This window comes from Solea solea, chromosome 3 (genome assembly GCF_958295425.1).
Source record: "Solea solea chromosome 3, fSolSol10.1, whole genome shotgun sequence".
NCBI lineage: Eukaryota > Metazoa > Chordata > Actinopteri > Pleuronectiformes > Soleidae > Solea > Solea solea.
In genome coordinates, this window is record NC_081136.1 from 10631082 (window position 1) to 10653673 (window position 22592).

General features: G+C 40.6%; 1 protein-coding gene across 3 annotated transcripts in view; it reads left to right on the top strand.

Annotated features, from left to right (window-relative positions):
* The window catches only part of slc8a4b (solute carrier family 8 member 4b), a 95027-nt gene that overhangs the window by 63551 nt on the left and 8884 nt on the right, over positions 1–22592 (top strand). For 2 of the 3 annotated variants that reach the window (XM_058625926.1, XM_058625925.1), the window contains 5 exons: positions 18318–18424; positions 20006–20130; positions 20883–20918; positions 21559–21658; positions 22119–22391. In XM_058625926.1, coding sequence (XP_058481909.1) covers positions 18318–18424; positions 20006–20130; positions 20883–20918; positions 21559–21658; positions 22119–22391 — 641 coding nt within the window. The remainder of the gene's footprint in view (positions 1–18317; positions 18425–20005; positions 20131–20882; positions 20919–21558; positions 21659–22118; positions 22392–22592) is intronic. The other variant, XM_058625928.1, reaches the window with a different exon arrangement.

The following is a 22592-nucleotide window of genomic DNA, read 5'->3' on the forward strand; positions in this document are numbered from 1 at the left end:
TTCTCATTTCTTCACCTTCTCCTCTCCTCTCACCTTCCTTCCTTGCACACCCGTGACTGCTCCTCATTTGCATCTCCCTCCCCTCTGCCTTTCACCTTTTCACTTATTTAGACTGTCAATACCTTTCCTCCCCTCTTTCCTCCTCACCTTCCTCACAAATATGTCATCTGACTCCACCTTCACTTTCTCACCTCCCTTCCCTTCTTTACACATTTCCATCTTCCCTTTGTTTAATCCCTCTCCTCATCGTCTCTCTCTCTCCATTCATCTGTATCATAATCTTTACTTGGAGAGAAGGTAATTTTGCTGGATCACAAGTCCATGGCTGCACACTCCCTATTATTGTGTCTCCTATTGAAAGTCACTCATCCATAAAAATTCTGTTTATCCTTTTGTGAATTTGATGCATTCAAATCTTTCATTTTTATGTCTAGTCAGCCAGTGGGAATGAGTTTTTAGAGGAAGCGTTCATAAAGCTTGAGTGATGGAGGGTATAGCCAGTTTCTGCTGAAGATTCTTCGAGGAATTTAAAAGTCGATGGAGCTGAACTGACTGAAGTGTAGAGGAGGGAAAAAAGGACTCCCACTCCTACTCACTTACATGTCCAGACTGCATCCAGGTATTTTATTGGAGCAGCGTGGTGAAGGAAACAGCAGCACCTGTCACACAAAGCCTGGTTTGCACACGGCAGATATAGAACATTTCTTTGTTTTTCTTGTATTCCACTTCATGCTGTGTGCGTGGGCAGCTGATGTTTAGAAGGTGTCCAGATTTAGGAGCCCTTTAAATTGCTTCTGCTAACTTAACACTTGTTGTTCACCCAGCGTGCCACCCTGTCGTGTGAACGTTGTTGCGCCGGTGACTTAAATGAAAACACAGAGGCTCATGTATGGTAATTCACACAGAGAACATATTTTTTAGTTATGAGGAAAAAGTATAGAGAGGCAGAGCCAAGGATAAGAACAAGAGAAAAGAAATTGTATGTACGCATGTTTCATGATTTAATAATGCAAGAGCAGAAGTGATTGACATACTGCAAGTATGTCACTGTCAGTGTGTTGTTTTCTCACAGAATGTGGTATTTATTCAGTGTCACACTGGGAAATCACACATACCCACAAAGCATAGAGGACAGTAACTCTATATTTAGTAACCATGTGGACTCAGCCATTAACTGCAGAAATGGAAGAATTCTCTCCATTTATTCTGTTGTTGCTTCATTTATTTGTGGAGCCTACGAGTCTCAAAACCTTCATTGATTAAGTTTAGGGCTAATATTTTAATTGTGTTTAGTGTGTGCAGAAGCCAAAGGCAAAGTGGACAGTGTGTGTGTGTGTCCATGTGTGACACAGCAGTACCAGTTTATTTTTAGCCTTTGTCTGGCCTGTGACTCTGTGTCATAGCTTAGACACAGACAGCTGTGTGTATGCACAATCACCCATTAATTAACACTGCAACACTTCACTTGGGTCAATTTTTTATGACATGATATCATACAAATGACGCTGCATTTAAAATGTTACCCCCTTGCTATCATTAAATTCTGCCGGACTATATTCATCAACTGATAGCAGATAACAGAAGGGTTAGTCGCGTCTAACAACACAGAACGTGCAGTATTATTACTGACTGAATTGAAATATTTAAGTCATTCACTATGCTGATGTTGGAAGTTTATGTTATAGCAGACACATTGGTCACATTTTTGTGCTTTTATTCTTGTATTTTGGTCTTGGAAAAGCAAGCCCTGTCCATGCATCCATCGCATGCTGCGCTTAATGATGGTTGCTAAGCTGCGAATGGTCAACACGAGACACAGAACACATTTCAATTGGCAACTGCTGCTCAGTGAGAGGTCATCTGTGATTTAGTGCTCTGAAGTGCATCAGCTAAATTGCCTCTTCACAGTAGTTGTATCTACTGTAACCTCAGCATCCTGTTGTGTTGTGTATTAATCAAGTCCAAACATAACGTCTTACTTTCCGACAAAGTTTATCAGAAGTGAGCTGAGATCACGCCTTACAGCTGCTGCTGCTGGTGAGGAATAAAGTCACCCTATACATTTTAAACATCACTCTCTCTCTCTGGTAAAGTCTCTCTTGGAATTAAGAGAGCTGGGGGAATGAAGTAAAAGATGGAAAAGGTGTGATATTTGTAACTTGTTTCTCATTTAGGCTCCAAATTAGGGTGACCTACCCAAGGTTTTTGAAAATTGAAATCCCTGAGAGCTGTGGACTGTCTGTTTGTGTGTGTGTGTGTGATTTCATTATTAATACTGTGATCAGAGGTTGATTAGCTTTGTGTGCACTCACTGTGACTTCGCCTCCACTGCTCTTACATCAGCCATGATACTGTATTCATTATTATACTCTTGTGCAAATGTGTGTGGACACTGCCTGTGTGCATCAGAAAATGATAGTTGTCTATATCTTTTTTTGTGAGAAATTACAATGTTCATTATCTCAAGTTGGCTCCATCGTATCCATCTCAACCAACGTGTGATGATAAAGTGGGTATGTGCTGTTCACCACATACTGTATATAGATCTACATCTAGGTCCTTGTCAGAAGTAATCTGCATCCATACTAAGCATGTATGCATGTAGCCTTAGAGGAAACAATACAATAATCCATCAATTCTGTAGAAATAAACTTGTTGTTTGAAGGTTTGCATGAATCACATGTGTTAAATTTGTCAGGTGGTGGTTTGGTACAAATATGGCCTATTGTGGCTTAGGTATGAGTCACAGTACAGTGACACCACTTTAAAGCCACAAAACTGAGACTCTTAAAGCTCTTTGCTTACTGTGTTTTAACTAGATATTTAACCACTATTTACAGGGCATTTCAGGACATTGTTTCACACTTTGTTCTATTTCCTCCTTCCTGTGTCTTCTCATATAGTCTACACACCCCATGTTCATTCCTGTTTAAATAGCAGCCTGCTAATGTGCAGATAAACGCTTTTCTCACTTTCTCTTCCTCCCCCAATTTCCACCCTTCTCTTCATTCCACTGAAGAACATCAGGATTTCTCCGTGTTTCCAAAGATGACAGGGTTTTCTTGTTTTAATTATGTTTGTTGCCTTAGCAACTTTTGATCTCTCCATACTATTGTATGTGCAACAAAGCGGAGACAACAGAAGGGGATAGGAAAATAGGGCGATAAAGAATGAACGAGGACAATTATGGACGTACAAAATTGCTTTGGTTTTTGGTTGTTTTTCCTGCTGCAATGCGATTGCACTACAATTTGAAACGCTAAAATGTGCTCTGGCATTGTTTCAATAAGCTTTTGCATTGTCAGAACATTTATTTCAGTGCACATTTGCATTTTCTTCCACAGCACAATCCAAAGATTCTCAGTGGGTTAAGGTCTGTACTGTGGTGGCCAATCCACGAGTGAAAATAATGTCTTACCCCCTGAAAGAAATACTCATTTATTTTATTAAGGTAATCAACGGATGTTATTTTCATGGGCTCATAATGTTGATGAGCCTTGACCTGACCAAATGAAGCAAGCCCAGATCATAACACTGCCCCCATGGGCTTGTATAGTCTAGTCACTAAGCCAAATGTGTGACTTTTTTCTATTTGCCAGATAGTGTATATACTGCAGTTTGGTCTTTAATTAGTGAAGACTAAATGGATTATGAAGATCAGAAGAGCAAAAGATCACATTGTGACATTGCCATGATCGGTCTGGCAGAGAGAAAGCCAAGGACATGACAGATTTGGACCAGAGAGGAAGCTGGAGGATGCAAAATGTGCTTATCTGCCATTTTCCTTAACCTTTCTGTACTGCTTCTTTTTTCCCCTCCTGCTGCTCTTATTTTTTTCTCTTCATCTCCTCTAATGTCACAGCAGTCAGAGATAAGTAGATAAGTCATGCTCTTGAGCAACTTTAGAAGTTTTTCTTATCATGCGCTCAGGCCTGTGTGTATTAAAATCATGTGGCTTCCGCCATCTGTTGTTTTCCTATTTTTTCTGAACGACAGTAATTACACACACACAAATACACGCATGCACACACACACACACACTTAATCAACACCTCTGGCTTCTTCGAAACACAATCGTAACCCATTTCTAATCCCTGCCTCAGTCTCTCTCTGTCTCACTGTGTATCTTCTCCTTGCACTGCTGCTGTTTAACAATAGAAAAGTCTATTGATTTGTGGGTCTAGATGAAGCCAGGGACCTGACACTTAAAGCTGCTGTTAAAGAATTTATAGCAGTGCTTTTGACGGGAGTATGGAGAGGTGGAGATGTTGCTGTATGCTACAATACAAAACAGCTTTCAGATGAAGCAGCATTGACACTGAAACTCCGCTGCATCCGACGCTCTCTCTTTTTCTTCCCCACCCCTGCTGTTGTTGTATCCTCTTGTCCTCCTTGCATCTGTTTCTCTGTTACACGGCACTTCTGCCATTTAGCGTCCCTGTCGCTCCCTGTCTCTGTGTTTCTCTTTTTTTCCCCCCCTACTTCTTTGCCCTGTGGTCGTTTTCTTAACCCTGCAGTCCTTGCAATTTTCTCTGCCAAGCGTAACACACACTCCTACAGAACACACCCTATGGTCAGTTCTGTGCCCCCACCCCTGCCCCCACACACACATCATATTATACACACAGAAGCAGATGCACATGCTGCTCTTCCCAGCGAATCTCTGTGATCAAACCCTTGTGGGCTGTACATACCCTGTAATCACAGCTGGGAGACCTACCATGAGCTGTCCTCTGCCCTTCCATGCCCATGATTAGAGCTTCAACACAGGACAGAAACACGAACCCCCCTCTGCTCCCTCCTCGACATTCTCCCTGGGCCTCTCGGTTCATAGTGCCCCCACCCTGTTATGCGGAGACCACATTAAAAGTCTGGGTTCACTGACCACTGAGGCTGTGGTAGAAGCTTCAGGGTGGGTCAGTTGAGGGCTGCTCTTTTATTTATTTAGTCTGACTGCAAGTTTTAAAACACTCTCTAAGGAGACCGACTAAATCAAGTGCTATTTTTATGTATGTTTTGGTCGAGCGAGGGTTGGATTTGTACATTTTTAAACCTTTTATACATTCATCCAATGAAAGAGATGTACATTAATATATAATTAATATGAATTATACAACCTAGAAGTGCTGTATAATTGACTGTCTGTGAAGCAGCAGAGGGCGCTCTGAGTGCAGCTTGATCTTCTCTTGGCCAATCAGTGTCATATGAAAATTTTTTCACTTTTCTTTTTATTTCCAGTAAAAAAAGGGAAGGTTTTTTTTAATTAGCTGTCACAGCTTCAACAAAAGTGAGTGATATTTCTCAACAGTTCCCTGTTCTTCTGTTCCTTTATGCCATTCAAGAGGTACGGGGTGTGATTATGTCAAGTAGAGGTTGCTGAGAGGCTGCTGCAAGGAAACAAGGAAAGAAGGAAAGAATATTCAAGTTTCATCAGACAATAGACACAACACCCTCTCAAGCTTCTCTCTGTTTGGTCTGTGCCGCCTATTCTTTCTCTATTTGCCTCTAAAGTGTTGGACCTTAGGATCTTGTATAATTAAAATTTTCGCTTTTCATATCGCTAAATACACCAGACTCCTCTGTTAAATATTGATATTTTAGACATTTCCATGCCAAATGTTGAAGATTAATGCAAGTTTTCAGAATTTTGAAGTCTTTTTAGTTGATCTACAGTTCGGCATTGTTCGGTTTGATTCTTGTGTCGGATGTCTTGCTCATGCCTCTTCCTGTGACGACACTCTGACCAATCAGTGGCCTTCAGTATGATGATGTCACACATAGTATTGGCGTAGCTCGCTTGGAACCTCGCCAGAGCAGGTACAAAAAAAATATATCTAGTGTGTAATTGTTGAGGATTTTACATACTAGCTCCACATTTCTTAGTGATTTCTGTTATTAATGACCATAGAAATGTAACATTCTGTTTCTCATTGTACTTGTACAATGATATATATGCAAAAAGAAAAAGGTTTATTGTCTTTTAAAGAAGGAGTTTATCCATACTGCAGGTTCTTGCTGGCATTTGGCGGAACAATTTGTTCTGTGATAAAGGAGGATTAAATAAGATGGAGCAAATGCAGCTAATAAGCTGAAATAGCTTCCTTCATTTGCTTAAGCTTCCGAGCCTGCAGCATTGCAAAATTGCATGCACAAAAAATGTATTGTTTAAAAACAACTAATAGAATTCTCTAATCTTGGCGACTGCAGCTGAATATCCATTAATTCACCCTTCCCTTCCGAGTGTGTTTGAGAATCTATAGCAGGCCTATTCAACTAACGGCCCTTTTTAATTTTCCTACAGCCCTCTAATATAAGAAGGGACAATGTGGCATTCTCCAAATGTTAGTGGGGACATGTCCCCCATCGTCCATATGCAAACCTGCGCCCTTCCAGATCCAGAAACCTTTTATATATACAGTATACATAACTTCCAGGTACTGTTAGCATCATTTCAACACTGTCAAGTGACGTGTATATATATATATATATATTCCACCTAAATCTTTCACACCTTTAAATAAAACAAAACAAAGCAACATTGTTAGTTAAGATTCTGTTTGTGTACGAGGCCTTTTGTAGCTCAGTTTTGCAAGTAGGAAGTGTAATGTGTGTGCGCGCTTACTGCTGTGTCACAACAATCCCGCCACATTACACCACTCCTGCGCTTTATCACACTGATAATGTCAGTCTCACGGCAGATATAGATTACTAAGGGCTTAGATCAGTCCAGTGGTCACACTCATAAAATGCGGTGACCTGTAAGTGGTCTAAGCCCAGAGATTGAGAAACCAGACTGACGTGATGAATGCAGGCCGATGAGCCACTTCCTGACTGCACTAGCTCAGGGTAATCTGGTATGATACACACACACACACACACACACACACTGCCAGAGTGATTAAATCACTAATAGCTTGCAGAGGAGACAATGTGACTCACACAAGCTCTCTGAGATCTTTCCAGTACAGTTCTTGCTCTTCTTCTTCTCCTCTCCACTTAACATATTAAACTTGTGACTTAATCTTTCTGCCCCCACATATTTTACTCTATTCTCTCCCTCCACTGTCATTCTCCCTTCTCCAACTCTCTCCTCTGGCCTGCCCCTCATTCCTCCACGTCATTCTGTCCATCACTCCAGCCTCCCTCTCCTTTTATTAATCTCTGTAGATATCTTCAATCTATCTTTACTGTACAGGACAATTTATCATCATCGCTCACTGTGTTATGTTCCACGCCACCCTTTCCTTCTCACCTCCCCTGCTCTCTGCATCACTTCATCTGACCCCCTTCATCATTTCCCCTCCATCTTCATCACTCTTCACTGTATCACTGCTCCCCCTGTTTCCCTCTGTATTTTAAACATGCCGTTCCTTTCTTTCTTCTTCTTTTTTTCCTGGGCTGAGCATTAATAGATATTTTAACAATGTGTGCTAGTGGGAGAGAAAAGAAATGTTGGCCTTTTAAAGGTAAGCATAGGGTTGACATTAAACACAGACCTTCACACTGCAGGTGCACACATGCTCACACTACTGTACTAATACTGTGTTTGAAAGCCATTATTAGTGTACTGCATTTGCGATTATTGATTTTCCTTTCGAGCCATAAATGCACTGCCAATAAAGTGCAGTGTAGAGACGACTTTCATGCTTAATAGTCGCTAAACACAGATACTGAAGAGAACTGGGTAAAGGTGCACGGATTGTAATAAGGGACACAGTATTATTTTACTTCATTATGTTTAACATTCTGTCACTTTGGCCGTCTTCATAGCCGTGAATTTGTAGTTGCTTGATCAGCAAAGAAAATGTCAAGCTGATAAATCTGCCATAATAAATTCTTAATCCACATTTGCTTAACCCTTAACACAGAGCATTTACGCTGCTTTTTTCCATTACTATGTTTAAACGTACAGTATGTACAGAGGCTATAAGAATGTGCAATATAGAGTGTCTTATAGTAATTTTTTCCGCACAACCTATAGACAGTCTCATAAAAATATATTTTCACCAACTATACTATATTGACAAAATGTTTAAAATCTGATTAAATTAGTGAAATTTGGAAACACACCACAGTTCAAAGTTCACTTGGCTCGTTTTTAATGAACAAAACTAAATGAAAAAAAATGGACTATTTTGTGACTTCTGCACAATTATCGCTACTTTAAAAAAAAAAATTCATATAAACTGAATCATAACTCTGACTTAACAACACATCAGAAGAGGAAAAAAGTGCATTTTGAAAAGCCTGAATATGTGACCTATAAACACACACCCCAAGGATGTCCATATAAGGAGTTGTGTATTATTCCCATGGCAATTTACCCTGGATGCACCTGCGGCACGGATCTGTGTCGTGTTAGCACTAAGGGTTAAATGTAGTTAAGTGCTAATAACATCACTAATAAATCACTAACTTTTGCACATGTCCTAAATCCTGCATCTCGCATGTTTGCACATACAATATCATTTGCACCAAATGTCTACCATTGAGACAGTACTGCACAAATAAACTACCTGGTGTACACAATTATTTATTTAGGCCGCACTTTCGTTAATATTTATTTAGGCCGCACTTCGTTAAGTTTGTAGATTTTATTCTATTTGTGTGGAGGAAGGTCACAATCTTGAATCTTGAAATGGTTATAAATATTCCACTTCCACTTAATGCACATTAATATTCTGCGAGAGTCACTCACCTCCCTCACTGCACCGTTCCATGATGGTCAGAGATTAAAAACCCCTCACACTCTCACAGATTATAAACACACATGAGCAGGTGTTGTAAATGATACATATAAGACAAAGAGATGGATGAGGAGGACACAGGAGGTAAGTGACACTGTTAGAGGAAGATGAATATGACCACAGACGGTCAGTAAATGAGAACATGGGAGAGAAGGGGAAGCGAGACAGAAGGACAGACACAGGCAGAGGCAGAGATTACAAAAAAGGCAGGTGAATCGCTCGGGGGGGGAGAAAGGGCAGGTCGAGGTGGGAAAAGACAACGGGAGAGAATAATAGCTGCAGGGTGATGTAGCAAAACAAAGCAGAAGGAGGAAGAGTTAGGAAGAAAGGATGAATTGTTAGCACCCTGACGAATGAAGGGATGAGAGAAGAAAAGAGAGATGAGGAATTATGTGAGGAAGATTGAGAAGCGGGGAATTGAGTGGTCATTTCTACTGTGGCAGGGAAAGATTTAGGGTGTGTGTGAAGAAGCATTTGGCACTCGGCCGCATGCATCCTTTGGCAGTGGTTACCTCGACGATATACTGTCTATAGCCCGCTGTTTAAAGACTCTCACCTTGATCTTCTATCATTCAATCAAACCAAGGTGCTATTACACAAAAAGCAGATCCACGACTAATTACAGACCACCAGTTGATCGCCTGTTTGGAAAAACATGCCCTGCAGCCAGATACACTTTTTCAATTCAAGACTGAAATGCCAATTGGTCAAAAATATGAAACATAAAATTCCAGGGGTCAGAGAATCTTCAGGCATGTGTCAAGTGATTTGTGCTAATTGAATTGACATTAAAAAAGAGAAAGAAATTTTACCCATAGAGTCCATTAAATCCAGATTATTATTATTCATTTATAACTGCATCTATTTCATCACTAAATCTGGCCTCAATGTGCTAACAATAATAATAATAAAAAAAATCCTGAATACATGTATAAAAACTTGTGGAATGAGTAGGTTCTAACAGCATGAATATGTGATGACAGGAGTTAAAACATGTATGAGAGCAGAGGAGATGATAGAGAAGGAGAGAGGCAGGTGACGGATGATGAGAGCCTGTCGTTCATTTGTCTGCCTTTGTCTTGAACGCAGCTGTTTTTCCCCCAAATGTTTCCACCCGTAATAAAGGTGGACGAGGTCGTTAAGATAAAGTGCTTTTGTCTGTTTGATTTTCGTCTTTAATCTCTTCATCTGTCGCCGCCTATTTTTTGATCCATCCCTCATCTTTCCATTCATTCTTTTGTTTCTTTATCTCTGTTCCGTGTTTCCAGAATGTTGGTCTCCTTTCCCAAACTCCCCCTTTCCTTCCTCGTCGACTGTAATATTTATTTTTTTCATCCGCCCATGTCCCCGTGCATCTCTGCGCACTGTAAAAAACTGATGCTCATGTATAATTGAAAGACTCTGAAAGGGTTTGGAAGTCGGGGGAGAGCGGAACTGGCAGCTGTAACATTTATACATCATTTTCTGAAACACCACAATAACATCGGGCGAACAGGGTGGCTATTACATACTTTGGCCATCACCATGGCAACTGCCTAATGACAGGTTTAAGTTGAAACACTGTCAAGCGAGACTTAATGATTTGTGCTTTCCACTGTTGTGTAGGGAATCATCTATTGGGGCAATTTTAAGATGCTGCAGTGGTTTAAATACTGTGTCCGACAAAGGCAATTATAAAACAATTACTTTCTCCATATTTGTTGTAAACAAAAATAAGATAAAACACATAAAGAAACAGGAAAGTTCATTTTCCTAAAGCAAATAAGGGCTGTTTTGGATGCGAAATGGCAGACAACACAAGCTGTTACATAAACTATTATGTTCAGTCAGTGTGTTGGGCCAAATCCATGACCCATAATGAACACGCCACATCAAAAAGATTCATGTGCTGTTGTGAATTTGGGTGAATCCCTTCTGAGACAAACTGCAAGCTGGTATTCCTCGTTATCCAAAACCAGTGATATTGTCAGCCGGAGATTGGGATGATAAATGTCTTTCTCACTCTCAGAATGGACACAGATTGCACAGGGAGGGAAAAACTGCCGTGTAAAAGTAGCAGGAGGATTTTCAGCTACATCAAGCTCTTAATCCTGACTTTCCACGCTGTCAATATGAATCAAATTCTGTCTTTGTTTTTGTTTTTTTACTTAAATAATGTGCGTAAAGTGTAAACAAAGTGTGCATTTCTATTAGGTGCTGTTGTCCTCGCTCTTGAAAACTGTCAAGTGCAGCCTTTTTCTCGGCGTAACATTACAACATTTGCAAAAAGGTAGAAAAGTCGTGGAAAGGTATTGAGCAAAGGAGAAATGTGCAGATTGTTAGTGCAGATTGCGTGCTGCACTGCTGCCACGCTGAATGTATGTAATGTACATTATACATGTAGTGTATGCTTCAGCTCCTATCTGTTCTAGTCTACTTTAAACCCAGTGGGAGAAGTCACAGTCATGGTTACATGCTCTTCCAGCTTTTTCCAGCCTTCATGTGGGCATTACTACCTCGATTCCTTTTCTCCTTCCTCTTTATTCTCCTCCTCCTTCCCCTTATTTCTCTTCATTACTTCATTCTATTTTCCTCCTCTCCACTTTTCATTTCCCCTTCATCCTTTTTTATCCCATTATCGTTTCTTAAATAATGCCCTTTTCACCACCTCTTTCATTCTCCCACATAAATCGGAGCCTGTTATCTTACACCCTTATTTTCTCTTTTTTTTTCTTTCAGTCTTTTCATTCTCTCTTCCTCTCACCATGGACATTTCTTTATACATTCTCTTCTCTATCCCCCGGTGGATAACAGTACAGTTGCTCCTCTGGATTACAGCACATCGTGTGCGTGCATGCTTGTCTGTGTGTGTGGTAATGTATGCATGTGACATTGCCTAATCCTACACAACTTAATACAGATAGGCAGGCATTAGCATGCACATACTTAATGTGTGTAGACAACCCAAGACTGATCTGAAGACATATTTAAGCCTGTACGATATATAAGATATATAAGATATATAAGTGACTGTGAGGTGAGTGTGTGTGTGTGTGTAATGTGTGTTTTATCATGCTTATGTGCGGCTGTGAGTGATACTCTACTTTGTCTTTGCATGTCTCTTTGGTTTCCATGCCGACCATACATCCTCCATACCATATCACCCTTTTATCTGTCCTTCCTTTGTCCCTTTCCTTCCCGGATACCAGCAGAGTCTTGTTAAGGCAGTTGCTCAAAGACGGACTTTCACAGTGAAAAAGTCTCCCGAGCCACAGTCTTAACTTTAAATGCTGTTAGAAGGAGAGAAGCTGGATCCGCTATATCGTCTCCATAGAGGTGATTTGGCCTCTTGGGTTCCACACAAATTGTCTTAGCACCGTTGCCATATTCTCGATGGATTAAAAGGTCATGAATCTCACAAACATTCTTGTTTGTAGTGGCTTAGCAAAGCAGTAGTCTAATGATCTGAATAACAAATGATCATACAGGGTAGAAAGGCACAAAGGCATTTAAATTTAAGGTTCAACTTGTTTATCTCTCCTTTATTTCTCCTCTTCTCATTTCCGTCCTAAGTCTTTGGAAACTTGGGATCAACATCTTGCCTCCAATCTAGGTGGAATGGAATCTACTGTAGGTCTAGGTGTACCGTATCTGTGGCAGATGTTCACTTCAGACAAACCAAAACACACCAATATATACATATAAAGTTTGTGTTTTGAAAATCTTTGCAAAAACACCACCCTCTCCCATAAATACATCCACTGCAGTTTGGAGAATAGTGGAATGGTATGAGCTGAAACTGTAGAGAAGGATAAGACCCTGGAAATGTTCATCAGACAGAGTGTGTGTGTGTGTTTTTATTAACCGCGGGTCACTTTGCCTTTAACATAATGAATTCCCAGAGTGAGAGGCAGGATAAACCTTTATCGTCTTCTCTCACCCTCAGTTAACTCCATTTTCTTCAGCTCACATCCCAACTGCTGCGTCGTCCTCTTCGCTCCTGCCGTCTTGTCCCCGTTCCCCTCGCCCTTTCTCCGCCACAGTCTAATCCTCCTGTGTTCATATCTCACTCTGTCCCTTTCCCTCTCCCTCAGATCATCTCCTGCACCCATGCATCCGTCTTTGTCTTCCCACACACTCACACACCAGAGATCCAACATTATTACTCACCGCAGCAGGAGATCACTTAAGCGCCACTGTGTTTGTGGGTGACAGAGTGTGCGTTTTGTGAGATTTCCTATTATGCATTCCATGATATGATTAAGACGGGTAATATCCCTCCCCTTAAGAGCTTTTTAACTTGCTCTCTCACTCTCCCTGTTGGCCTCCCTCATATTGTTTTGTGTGTTGCCTTCACTCAGACATGAAGAGCTGAATAGAGGATTTGTTTTAGACAACCTGTGCGTGTGCTACAAAGGCGTAAATATTCAGAGCAACTCATACGAAACACCTCTACATATTTGCCGTTTAGCACGTCACACTAACTCTAAATACTAAATGGCCGCTGTCGCTCAGCTTTGCAACGTTTGCAGTTTTCACACAGACTGGTTTACTTTTGAAGTGACTGCAGATGAATTCAAACTGCACTTAACAGCCTCGCAGTTCATTAAAACAAAGTTCAGGCACGGATTTGTGTTTATGCAGTTTTATATGCACTTAAGTAGATGAAAATGGTATTGGGTATACTGACTTAAAGGTACGTAAATAATAAATTACTAAATACTAAAATGCTAGATTTTGCACCCAATTCTGCACCCAATTGTAGCCCAATTGTATTTAATCTTATATCTGTATAGAAATTAACATCATGTTTTTCACACTCGTGTCAGAGCAGATCTAGATCTACATTTTCTTCATAGCAGCTTATTTAGCCTAGTGTTTTAGCCATTAGTCACATCGGGAGATCTAAGCGTGTTTGTCGATATCCAATATACATTTTAAAGCCAATCTCTGATACTGATATTGTGCGGATAATATCGTGCATCTATTGTATTTAGTCGGGCTGAATAATTCATCAAAAATTTGCATTACGACCTACTGCAATTTTCAAATCGCAGGAGGCGCGATATGTGTATCAAAAGTCTCATTTTAGCTCAAATATTGTCCTGAGCGGACACGTCATGTTCTACAAACTGAGGAAAGCAACTTTGTTTCTCACAGATCTGCACAAATATCACACAGTAATCCTTTTGAATATGTTATTTAAATGAAAAAGAGAGTAATCGCAAATCATATCGCAATTTCTGTCAAAAATAATAGCAATTAGATATTTCTTCAAAATCTGTTGCGAACCGTGAGAAGAAATATTAGTGTTTTTCGCTAATGTTTGCTCCTATTTCATCACTTTTGCTGTGTCGTGGCAGTTCTGTCACAACTGTTTTTATTTGTGTTTGAGAGAGAGAGAGATTTAGAGGTTCCGCCCGATGCAGAAACGGCTAAACGGGAGTGCTTATTTATATAAATCAGCCTCACACAGGGAAATACATTGTTTAACGTGGTTATTCTCTAAAGTGATCCGTCTCGCGTGTCATTGCCTGATGAACACACACGTGTGCGTGCACGTAAACGCGGTGGCGGTGAATCAAAAGTAGAACTGCAGCCAAATGAAAATGGAAAGCAACGCAGACTGAGATGGAGAGAGAGGTTTAGTTGATGAAGTAATGTGATGAGGTCAAAACTAATCAAATCAAGTCGTCACTCAATCATTCTCAACCAAAAAAAAACTAAAAACTTTAGAGCCCCATGCAAACACACACACATGCAGCAATATGAAACTTATCCATTGAAGTCATTAAAAGCCTACTTGATTCCGGTTGAGGGCTTTTCGCTTTGATGACCTGTTGAATTAGCCACTGTTTTTCATGTCTCACTCTATTTCTGGGAGTGCGGTCTGTGTTTTCAGTGAAGCCGACGTGTGTGTTTGTGTGTTTCATGTCAGTCTGTCGACAGATTGGGGCACCGAGGCTACTGTCTGACAGAGGAACTTTCCAGGGAGCAGGTGTCAAAAAGTAACAAGGTAGAAATATATAGACGAGGCGAGACAGACGAGAAGAGGGAGGGCGGAGGGAAATGACGTGATGTATTGCATTAAGATTATATCTGCAGTAGTCGTCGAAGTTTGAGGTCTATATGTCTTCTCTCTCTCTCTCTCTCTGCCTGTGCTGCTAAATGTCAGGCGGACACTGACATGGTTTTTGAATTTTAATAAATGTCAGCAGATTTCATAAATACATGATTTCTGAAATCAGTTCATCTTGTGTTATTATAGGGAGTGGGGAGAAGATATGCACTGAAATTGTAGCCAGCACTTTTATACTCAATCCCATTTCACCGCGACCACTGAGGCCTACTCCTCTGTTGTGTGCCTTCACATGTAGGTGTAAGGTGTCTACACTGTTGTTGAAGTAGATGGCGTGGGTGAAGTGTGAGCCCTTCACATTGAGATTTTTCAGGGACACACGTCAAACGGAGAGTTAAGAGTTTTTATCCCCGAATCCAAGGCAACTAATGTTACCAGTAACAGCTTTTTGTTGTCACACTACTGAAGGGGAGTCCCGTTTTTATAGAGCTAGATTTTAACCACTGCCTTCTGAAAATGCAGTTCCAAGAGGCAAGTGGTAGCTGTAAAAATAAGAAATGGGACCGGGTCTTAATCCCCAGGAACAAGAAGTGCTGAGTATCAACGCGGGGATGTTTGAGCTTTTCACAAACACCCGACTTCATCCAAACACTCAGAGCTGCAAAGAAGTTCATCCTTAATTCAGACCTGAATATACTGTCATGTGTGGCCCTAAGGAAAGAGAAAGATTTAGATTCTTGTGATGGGGGAAGAGGAGGAGGAGGAGGAAGAAGAGAAGAAGGGACTAAAAGAGACATAAGGAGGAATGAGACAGAGATGGAGAGTAGAGGGCACAGATGGGAGTGTTGATACAGCCAGCACCAAGTATGAATAATGAAAGCACTAAAGTCAGTGTAGAGAAAGACAAAGAGTATGTGTGTGTGTGTGTGTGTGTGTGCTTGTACAGTATTTGTTACCTCCTTATAATCTTCTCTGGCATAAACACTGATGAAGTTTAGAGCTAAGTTTCTGGTTAGGCTTTATCTGGTTCTGGTTATGTTAAGGGACACGGCTTTGGTTAGACTGTCCAAATTAATCTAAAGGTCACTTTGACCCACTTGGTCAAATGGTCACAGTAGAGAGCAGTGTAGGGCTTTTATTTTCTTGGAAGGAAGTGACTCTGACGTCGACTTTTGTGTCAATTGTATTTATTTTTTTCAATCCCAGCTTCCTCTGTTGTTGTGGGAATGAGACCTGTATCTCAGATCCACTGTGTGATGATCGAGCAGTAGCACACGTGTGGGGGTGTCTGTTTACGCAAACCACTGTATGTGTAAGAAATATGTGTGTATGTAGGCATGTATACACACACACACGCCATTGTAGGATGATGACTTTTGTGTGTGTGTGTAAGTGTGTGTACACTCTTCTCCCCTGGAGTGAACTCAGCGAGTGTTGAATAACCCTTCACATCACAGTGAAGTCGATGCATTACTCATCCTGCTCTTTCAGCCTCTTTCAGTCTCATTTCTCTCTATCTCTCTCGCTCTGCCTCGAGTTCTTCTCCATCTTGTTTAATCGTTTTGATACATTTTCAAATTCAATGTTATTTTCTTATGTAAATGTGGGACAGTTCATTAATCCGATATTTGCAGTGGCATCTCTATCCATGTATTAAAGAGGCCACAAGAGGGTGCACTGTGTGTATTTGTCTATGGGTTACCTCCTTAATATAAACACGTATACAAAGTGCACCCTCCTATGGCCACGTGTTTGTGTGTAGTGCACAAAAATGTGGCATCATGTAACCTGTAACCCCTTCAACCAAACGTAACACGTTATTATTTGGCCTATAAATGAATGATGATGTGTGAGATTGGAAGCTAGTTAACTGTTGCTGCTAGTTATGGCAGAGCTGTTATGTGTTTTTGAAATGGTTGAATTAAAATTCTTGACTCAGGCCTTCAGTAACTCTGCCATTCATTTCTTTCCAAGTGATTTCACATGGAGCTCCGGTTTGCAGTGTATTGTTAGTTTAGATGGAAATGAAGCCGGCTGTAAGACTTCATTTATAATACGAAATGGTTTCAACTCACTCCTTCTTGAAATGAGTTTGACTGGAGTTGCAAAGTGCTTCTCCTCTTCTGTTTGGAAGCATTTAAATCGTGAGGAGCTGATGTGTCGCTAGAAAAAGCAAAATGCAGTCAGTTTAATCCACACTCGCTGTGACAGCTCACCTATGAAAACAATGTGCTTCCACTTCTCTACACCTCCATCACTCACACCGCTCTCTCCGTCCTCGCAGGTATACACTCCCCCTCCATCTATCTCGCCTGTTTTTTTTTCTCTCTGTCGAAACGGAAGCTTATTTGTGGCGTTTGAGTCCACATGGCTGACAGTGAAGCATATGATGACACAACCAGGTGGAAGTGAACACTCTCTCTTTCCCTCTGTCTGTCACATACTGATAAAGTGTTGCAATGGAAATTATACACACGGGGTGAAAGAGAGAGCGACAGAGACCAAATTATCTCAACGTGTATGTTGGATGACGGCTTTGGACACATTTTTCTGTCTGAATCTGATCCCAAACTGAGAGACTTCACATTTCATACATCAGTAACCCTATACTCTAGCTCAATTCCGTTAATGACGTTCTTATTGTTGCCATGGTAATGGCTCATTTTTCCTGTATACTGACACGTACCGTGTTCATGAGTAAATGACTGATTTTATTGTGAGTTTTTGACTTTCAGTTACAATATACATCACTAGTGATGGGACAATATACAATATTATCACTCATCGTGATAAAAAAAGCATAATAAGTTACTTTATTATCGTGATAATCGCGAGTGAAGAAAAATATTCACGTTTAAGAAGCTGAAAAATGAATTGATTATCAGAATTGTTGATGATTCATTTAGTAATCAATTAATCGAGTAATTGTTTCAGCCATAAAATGTAACCTATATGTGATGGAGTGGAGACGGAAGGCTACATCATAATCACAATTATTTTGGTCAGGATCATCGTGTTGGGAAATTACACTGCACATCACAATATACATTTTATCAATATTATATATAACAAAGGTTCAATATAGAGATATTCATGCCCTGCACTATATTATGCCTTGTTAATATTTAATTGTTGTGAAAATGTCTGGACTGTGCACTGTCAGCTGGTGACAGATTAACAGCCTCGTGTAGTGTCTCCCCGAGCACGATGACACGGGCTTCAGCTTTCATCTCCATCAGAGGAGGCTCGTTATCATGTTGTGCATGAGGAGTGCAGATTTAATCTTGTTCATTTTTTGTTCTTTGTGTGACTTACATGGCAGCCGTTCCTCACACGTGGAGCCGCGTTCTGTCGCCGAGCAGAAAAGAAATGACCTCCCGTCATGGGAGGGAGAAAATAGACTGTGTTGTGATCACTAATTAATAATGAGGGTGCATGAAGCAAAAATTGTCGCTTGTATGAAATACACACAGTCTCATCATCATCATCATCGTCCTCTTTTTGTTTAACAGGAAGATCATTGAGGTGAAGATAATCGATGATGAAGAGTATGAGAAAAACAAGAGTTTCATCATCGAGCTGGGGGAACCGGTTCTGTTGGAGATTGGACAGAAACACGGTGGGTCTGTCCGCCTGTAAACGCTTTTCACAGAGAATATGAAGAATTCAAGAGCCGGAACAGGAGTAAGGGGAGTGTGACAGCGAGAATGGAGTGTTTTCAGCTTCCCCTCATCCTCCTACACACCTGTCTCTTATAATCAGTTCAAACCTGCATTGATTAACTGAGTCCTCTGATCTTAACTCTGATTAACATAAGAAACATTTGACATTGAACCACCATGGACCTGACTGGAATTAGAAACTCTGATGTTTCTGATACAATAGCATCCATGTGATTCATTCACTATTACCACGCCATGTATAAAAATTCAGATGCTGTGCATCGAGGTGTTAGCTTTAGCGATTTGCCTGCTTCAAACAAAGCACAAAAGGAACAGATTGAACAAGGTGTTCAGTTTATTTCTGCTCGATCAACTATTTCGGTTGAGTTCTTTACAGAAAAATGTGTCATTACAGTAGTGTCACCGTGAGGGTGCAGTGTATACTCCATATATGAGGGACTGGATGGAGATTAATTTGTAGATTATTATGTACTTATTTAACACAGAATACAGAACCATTTATCACTTTAATTTTTTTTTTTAGATCTGAGAACAGCAGCGTTGGTTGGTTTGTCGGTCTGTCCTGAAATTCAGAGGATTGCTCACTATGCTACAGTAATCCTTCATTTTTACTGCTAATGCCACTCTGAGTTTCAATAAAAATGTCTTATCTATGATTTGACCTTCATTACCTCAGGGTAAATTGTAACAAATGTGCTTAATCAGGTCAACGTTTTTAATTAAAAAACTGTTTTATGAGAAAATATCTGCAAAACCTCTGACACTCTTCTCTGCCTCCACTGGACTGACACGGTATTACTTTGTGTTCACCTGCCAACAAAGTCTCACCTCAAGCCTGTGGACGCCGTCTCTTACCAGCGTGAACAACAGCGGTTGTGTATGATGGAGAGAACAGCTCCAGACTGGATCTTAAAGCCTGGTCTCAATGGTGTTGAACAAGTGTTTTATCGCTCTGCCACTTTTAATGCGCAGACTCACCCAGAGAATCTTCCTGGTGATGTTAAGGTTCATCCTTTCGATGTCAGACATGAAGAGCCAACAGCCTGGGGCATGTGTCATTACAGAGAAATATAATTAGTTTCATGACACTGTCACGGAGCTCGTGGACTGACAATTACTCACCATACACACACTCGGCAGCACGCATACTGTAAGATACTCTGTTTTTTCACTCACAGCTGGTCTGCACTGATAACCGCGGAATCAATTATGGGCTGTCACTGTGTGCGTAGAGGAAGCGAGACATTGGAGACTCATGTCGTGGAACAGAATGAGAAAAGTCTTGATCTATATGTGTATTTATAATTACATGGGGCGCTTGATAGCTTGGATTTCCATGTGGCACATCAGTATTTGAATATTAGCATTTACGTCTTTAATAAGTGACTGCATGTATTTTAAGATTTAATCCAAAAGTATTTATTTAGCAGTACGTTTGTACTTAAAACTTGTTTAAAAAGTTAGAAAAGGAAAAGAAAAGTCAAGTTTCTGACACGTTCATCTCTGTGGTCAAATAGGTGACTCCAATGAAAACAAGCCTTTAGTGGGAGCTGAGGATGAAGAGGTGGCTAAAATGGGCTGTCCCAGTCTGGGTGAACACACACAAGTAGAAGTGGTCATAGAAGAATCCTACGAGTTTAAGGTAAGCGTGTTGCTGCACATGGACTAATATTTTTAACTGTGAACATGCATGTTTCAGATCCTGGATGAAGCTGGATAAAGTTTCGAGCAACTCAAAAGACTTCCCTGCGTAGCTACGCCTCCACAGCACAGGAACACGCAACGGACACGGATTTGTGATATTTTTCATTTTTGTGACAATGCATTAATTAATTGGTTAAAATTGAGGATTTCAAGCAACACAGCAGAAAATGAAAATGATCTTCCACCCCACCTTTAATTTAGCCCTTTAGAAATTCCTTGGTATATGAGCAGCTCATTATCTAGAGCATATCATTGATCTGCAGTTGTATCAATGACAATGATCAGTGGTTAAAATCACCTATGAAGTCACCCGACTTGAAATGCAAATCAGATCTAAAGTGATTTAACGTGAACGTCTGCTGCCTCAGTTGACCGAGGGCGTGAATGATTCATTGTTAGCGTGTGATGGAGTGATTCATGAGATGCTTTTCATTTTGAAGGGACACGTGTCATATCATTCATTCAAAGTGAGCTGCCATCTTGTTCCAGTACACGACACGCCTCATAGGAAGCAAAGATGGTGGTACAGACTATATGCAGCATAAGAGATTCAGCTCAGATTTGTTTTTGTTCATCTTTCTTCATGACGAACATTGTGTTTTATTTAATTTGTGATTTTGTTATCTCATTTGTTAATTAATCCATTGTGTCGTTTTGTGTGTGTGTGTGTGTGTGTGTGTGTGTGTGCAGAAAGCAGTGAATACACTATTTGGCAGAGCTGAAAAGGTTTTACATTTTTCTCCTCAGTTTGCCTTTTGCATGCAACGCTATTTCTTTCTGCTACTCAACAATGCATTTAATATTATGTATGAATTTCCCATTGTATAAATCCATTTTTTCTCCCCCCTATCGAAAGTGCTGATATGTATATTTTGTTAAGTATGTTTTTATGGTACCATTCGCTAATTAGATTGTAAACCGTGCAGGATTTTTCTCTTCTCTCAAAGCCCTGTCAGCTGAGTTATTATAATGACTGCTTGTGCGATGCCCCATAACTGCTGCAAGCTGTTTTGCATCAACATCTTTTATTACTCCTCTTCCTCGCTGCTTTTAACATAAAACCCAGTCTGCCTGAAGGCTTTCCCTAGATTTCACAGGGTGCATCAGTGGAACTTTCAATTTTCGCTGCATAATAATAATTATAATGAACAGATCCTATACCTTACATTCTTTGTGTTATTTAATGTGGACCTATTGAATATATATGTAGCTAATGGCAAGCCATGGAATCAGCATTTTCTCCTATCTGTGTGGCTGCAAGTAAATTAACAACTTAAAGGGTTATTTTTCCTCTTCTGTCTGTATCCACTTGCATGTTGTGTGTGTGTGTGTGTGTGTGTGTGTGTGTGTGTGTGTGTGTGTGTAGAGTACGGTAGATAAGCTGATCAAGAAGACAAACCTGGCTTTGGTGGTGGGCAGCAGCAGCTGGAGGGAGCAGTTTGTCAATGCTGTGACTGTCAGTGCAGGTAAACCCCTTCTTTCTCTCTGTCTCTCTCTCTCCCTCACACACACACACACTCATACACATACAGACATGATGCATTCCCCAGCCCTAACCTTAACCATCACAACTAAACACCTAACTCTAACCGTCTACCTAACTCTAACATGAACCCAATTCTACCCTGAAAACCAAGACTTAAGTGTTTTAAAGTCTAATGTCTTCTCAAGGTCAACATGTCCTCACACGCATGAGTGTGACTTTGCTGTGTCACAATTACATTATTCACTACCCGACTCTAGTTCTGTGTCAATTTCTTGCAGCAGTAAATCCAATAAGCACATTTCCTCAATGGTGAAGTGCTTCTTTAATCAGAGAGATATTACCTCATTGGGAGATGTTAAGTAATTCTTGCACATTTCCCTGTCTCACTTCACTTTTTTTTTGCCACCTTCTCCATCTCCATCTCCTCTCGCACGTAACAGGAGATGACGATGAAGAGGAGAGCGGTGAGGAGCGGCTGCCGTCGTGCTTCGACTACATCATGCACTTCCTCACTGTTTTCTGGAAGGTTCTGTTTGCCTTCGTCCCGCCCACTGAGTACTGGAACGGCTGGGCCTGCTTCATTGTCTCAATATCGCTCATTGGCGTCCTGACGGCAGTCACCGGCGATCTGGCGTCACACTTTGGCTGCACGGTAGGCCTGAAGGACTCGGTGACGGCCGTGGTGTTTGTGGCGCTGGGAACATCAGTGCCAGGTGTGTGATTATAATAATACACTATGAATATTCATTATGGTATGAATAAACAGTGTACTGTTTGGATTTTAACAGGAAAAGCAAAGTCAATTCATTTCCATATACACACAAATGTTCCCTCCGTAATGTCTGATAGATTTACTTGACAAAGCCCACATTTATAGATGAAGGACAAGTAATGTTACATTATTTCTGGTCACA